The sequence below is a fragment of the Cornus florida genome, unplaced genomic scaffold (assembly GCF_030987335.1).
Source record: "Cornus florida cultivar Cherokee Brave unplaced genomic scaffold, ASM3098733v1 CherokeeBrave_3.0.0_Hap2_Chr01, whole genome shotgun sequence".
Classification (NCBI taxonomy): Eukaryota; Viridiplantae; Streptophyta; class Magnoliopsida; order Cornales; family Cornaceae; genus Cornus; species Cornus florida.
The window spans coordinates 99,514,941-99,520,110 of NW_026775571.1; the positions used below are offsets into that span (position 1 = coordinate 99,514,941).

At 34.9% G+C, this 5,170-nt stretch overlaps 1 protein-coding gene across 1 annotated transcript; it reads left to right on the forward strand.

Moving 5' to 3' along the window:
• The first annotated feature begins 498 nt into the window (after positions 1-498).
• LOC132308829 (uncharacterized) lies at positions 499-4,318 on the forward strand. The gene is made up of 4 exons (XM_059807080.1): positions 499-1,047; positions 2,292-2,741; positions 3,037-3,343; positions 3,439-4,318. The coding sequence occupies exons 1-4, from the start codon at positions 643-645 to the stop codon at positions 3,573-3,575; spliced, it is 1,299 nt and encodes a 432-aa protein (XP_059663063.1). The 5' UTR covers positions 499-642; the 3' UTR covers positions 3,576-4,318.
• Positions 4,319-5,170: the final 852 nt, after the last annotated feature.

Here is a 5,170-nt window from a genome sequence, read left to right on the forward strand (position 1 = left end):
GGAATACATTTTAAGCGCCAGTACCTTTAACATCAAATCCAACTCTTTATCTTAATTTGAATGTTTAGAATCCATTTCAAGTCAAACCTTGTCCACGTAATTCATATTGGATCCATAAAATTCATGAACAATCCAAATAAACAATAAACCGGAAAATGAAATTCAATTCCCATAAAAAAATTCAGATTTTTTTTTTTTAAAAAAAAAATTATAAAAACTAGATTATATACAATCCATTTTAGAAATTTAGGTTTAAACTTAGGAATAATAAGTGAATGGCCATATTGCCCCTGTTTTTAAAAGCTCATAGCCAGTAATGAGTGACACTATCACAAAGACTTCGGAGAAGTAGGTAACAAAATATTACACCAAAGTCATTAGTCACATGTGGCAGATATCAGAATGCCATAGGACATCATTGCTCACACACACACACACACACACACAAAGTAGTCAATTGAAAGAGAGAGAGTTGAAAAAGCAATTTCCTTTACCTCTCCTCTCCTCTCCAATACATGCAAGTCACCTTCTCTTATCAAATATTAAAGAAAAATATCTCTCTATCATCCTTTGATTCTGGCTTCAACAAAGGCTCTGATCGGATTCTTTTAGGGAACAAGTAAGAGAAACAAAACCAAATCCATGGAAGATGAAACAGAGCATTTCTTGACGAAGAACAATGTAATTTCAGGGTACTCAATTCATGAAGGAGTTGTTGAGTTGAAGAATTTCAGGACATTTTTCACATGGGTTTGTCTAGATCAATCCAATCTATGGAGAACTGGTCTCTCATGGTCAATCTTCTTTCTTCTAAACATTGGTGTTCCACTTCTCTCCCACTTCATCTTTTCTTGCTCAACCTGTGATTCCAAGCACCGCAAGCCTTATGATGCATTTGTCCAATTGTCTCTCTCAGTTTTCGCCACGCTCTCATTCATCTGTCTCTCTTCTTTTGCTCGTAAATACGGATTCAGGAGGTTTATGTTCCTTGATAGATTATGTGATGTGAGTGAGAAGGTTCGACAAGGATATACACAGCAGCTCCATGTATGTATCACCATCTCTTTCCATTTCTTCTAATTTATCTTATATAATCATAGTTCTATTATGATCAGATGAATAATGTGCTCATTCCCAATTCAATGTTAGTCATACCTATGTTTGTTGTTTTTTAACCTCAAAATTTTATATTAATTTTGACTTCTTTGGATGAACTTGATTATGCTTTAATTACATGAAAGGAGAGAATTTACAGATTTAATTGCTTTTTGTTTGCTTGTATCATTTTATTTTTAGAACACAGAGTTCCAATAGAGACCAACAATCTGCAACTTGTCTATTATACGCCTAATTAATTGATATCCTTTCTATATGATATCCATTCGAATTTGTGAGCAAAGTTATTAGTTGATCGTGATTGACTTTACAAACTTCATACAATCTAGAATAAGTTTGTGTAAGAAGATTGTTATTAAGGTTTTGGTAGACCACTATTGGTAGTTGTTTGATTATATGTCCATGGTGCTCTTGTGATCCAATCAGGCTACCATTGCTTTCCCCTGTTTTTAGAGCAGAGGATTATCCCATTTCTTGTTCCCTAATGATGCAGTGACACACACACAAACAAACAAACATGTATGTGTATATATATTGTGCTATTGTTGTCTTCTTTTTTTTTTCTTTTTTTTTTTTTTTGGTTCAGTTTTTCCAATTCTGGGGATTTTTAGGGTTTTAATAATTTCAGAACCTAGATTCAATAGCTAAAGAGCTCTGTCATCAGATTCTTGAGAAATTAAGCATCTTGCCAGAAATGATATATAACTAATCCAACTATAACTGGCATTACAAAGTGTAGGGGATTGCTATTTTGGTAAAGTTTCATGATTTGAAAATGAAGCAAAAGTAGACCTTTACTTCTCAAGCACAAAAGCTGACCACTATTCAAGCTAACTATAATAAAATTTGAAACTACAAGATTGTCCCACAATTTTAATAAAAAAAAGCAAGAAAATGGGTTGCATTTCTTCTGGCAGAATAAAAGGTCAAGTTTTTACATAATTATTTATTATTTGAAATATTCAAAAGTCAACAGATTCCAAATGGTGAGACATACAAGGCTCCCTAGAGCATTGAAATTGTTTCTTACTATTCATATTTGAACATAATTTATCATAATTTGCAATAATAATTCATTATGTTGTATGTAATAGATGAACTTAACAACCTTCACTTAATGCATTTGTTTATTAGACCTAGTCTGAAAACAGAATTCTACCTTTTTGTCCTTGCAGAGATCAATGAAGCTCCTGTCTGCTTTTGTCCTCCCCTGTTTTGTCGCGGATTGCGCCTACAAAATATGGTGGTTTGTCTCAGGCGGAACCCAAATTCCCTACTATGGTAACATCTATGTGAGCAACATCATTGCCTGCACATTGCAGCTGTTTTCGTGGCTATACCGGACATCAATTTTCTTCCTCGTGTGTGTTCTCTTCCGGCTCATATGCTACCTGCAGATACTCAGACTAGACGACTTTGCTCAGGTCTTTGAAAAAGAATCTGATGTGGGTTCAATCTTGATTGAACACGTCAGGATTCGAAGAAATCTCCGGATCATAAGCCATAGATTTCGAGTATTTATTCTATTGACAATAATCTTTGTCACAGCAAGTCAGCTTGCTTCTCTGCTCGTGACAATTGAATCTTCAGCTACAGTCAATATCTTCCGAGCTGGAGAACTTGCAGTAATCCATCATTCCTACGAAAACAAACACTTTCATGCATTAAACTTTCTAATAGATACTCCCTCTTTCCCAATTTAATATAGTCCATCTTTTCTTTATTTTTAATTTAATTATATATGTATATATTCAAACATGAAAACATAACTTGGCAATTTAAGAAAGAAAAATAATAATGCATTTACATGTTCTCTTAAAAAGTGTTACTCTCGAAAAAAAACTAATTAAGTTGGGACTAAGGGAGTACATATCTATGTAGGGACTGATTAACACATTGCAACTTATTGTTATGGTGCAGTTATGCTCCATCACACTGGTGACTGGGCTATTCATATGTCTGCGCAGCGCGACAAAGATCACACACAAAGCACAGTCTGTGACATGCCTTGCAGCCAAGTGGCACATCTGTTCGACAATCAACTCTGTCGAGGATTTGGACAATGAGACTCCAACAGCTCAGATTGCTTCATCCCCAACATATCCTGTCATTGGCAATTGGGATGAGTCTGATAACGAAGAAGGAGATGGAGATGACATTCTGGATAACACAAATATGGTGCCAATTTTTGCAAATTCTATTTCATACCAGAAAAGGCAAGCTCTAGGTGAGTTGTTGATCAAATACTTCCATGATATTTTGTGTTATATAAGATATATTGCAATGTGTAAGTAAGTATTGAGTGAGTTAAATGTGTTGCAGTGACATATTTTGAGAACAATAGAGCTGGGATTACAGTATTTGGATTCATGCTAGACAGGACATGGCTTCATACCATTTTTGTGATTCAGTTATCTCTTACTCTTCGGTTGCTCAACAAGACAATTGGTATCTCTTGATCTTCTTTTTACTTGTGTGTGTGTGTGTCAGAGAGAGAGAGAGAGAGGGAGAGGAGGGGGTTGTTCATGGAGGCAATGTGCAATGTATTGATTCCACCAAAGCATAAGGCTTGTGCGTGCGTGAGTGTGTGTGAGAGAGGGAGAGAGAGGAGGGGGTTTTTCATGGAGGCAATGTGCAATGTATTGATTTCACCAAAGCATAAGGCTTGTGCGTTTGTGTATGTGTGTGTGTGTGTGTGAGAGAGAGAGAGAGAGAGAGAGAGGGGAGGGGGGGGAGGCAATGTATTGATTTCACCAAAGGCTCAAAGCATAAGGCTTGTGCGTGAGAGAGAGAGAGAGAGATTTCCAAAGTTTTTAATCCCTAATCCATTGTATAGTTTTCCATCTTTGTGTAAACATGGCAGTTAAAATCTGGAAGATGTTCAGTTGAAGAAATATACAAAAGCAAGGGCTGTTTGGGCATGTATTATTGCAACGAGTCAAAGACACAGTTTTGATTTCACCAAAGCACAAGGGCATAAATTTGAAACAATTTTCCATTCCATGGATCAATTTGTCTAGGTTTTAGAATCCTGAGTTGGCCGGGCTGCAGACGGTTTCAAATGATGGAATAGTAACCACCAATTCATAAGGATTCAGAGCAATTGTAAATCACGAGTTGATGAAATTGCTTTTGCATACAAAATGCATTTGGTGATGCATATTTCTTTTTTCTTCTTTTTTTTACAATATGTCTAGGACTGCTCAAAATTGTATTTAAAAAATAATTACTAAGGTAAAAAAAACCATCATAAATAAGTACAGTATGTAATTTATTATTCATTAAGAAATGTTTTGAATTGCTTTAAATCAAAAAGAATGAATTGATAGATTTTTCATCTGAAAAATTCAAAACTTTGCTATACCAAACTATTGTGCAGTGAGGGACTCACCACCTCGGGAAACTAGTTAGCCTTCCCAACATGTGTCATTACTTTTTCATATTCAAATATAGACTTGACATAAAATTCGAAGTTTGTGCTTAGACGTCCATAGCACATATCACTCCATCGATTTCGGAGTCGACTCAAAAATATTTTCTTTAACATATCTATAAAACATTTAAGTTTATTTATCTGGCCAAATAATCAGACCTACTTAAGTACTACCATCATATGTTTTAAAATATATCCTATTATAGACCAACTTTAACGCATCCGAATATTATAAGTGATTCGATCAGACTATTAGATATGAAAACATTATGATTTCAACCTAGCACCGTGATTTTTAACTAGTCTCTCTGTTCGCCCCCACCCTAGGGAAATCTCTCTCCTTTAAATCTCTCCTTTAAATGACAGTAAAAATTGTAAAGAATATTATTTTAATTTAAATAATAATATGAAGTTATGATTAATCCTTATATGCACCTTTCCTTCAAAATTGAGAACAATCAACATTTGGATTAATCACCTTTCCCTTAAAATTGAGACCTCCCCACATTCCCTTTCCTATTGGGCACTCACTACTAAACCATCACCTTTATTTTTCAAATATGCAATTAATATATAAATACGCTCATGCATTGTATCAAGTGTCCTTTTATAGCTCCGGTC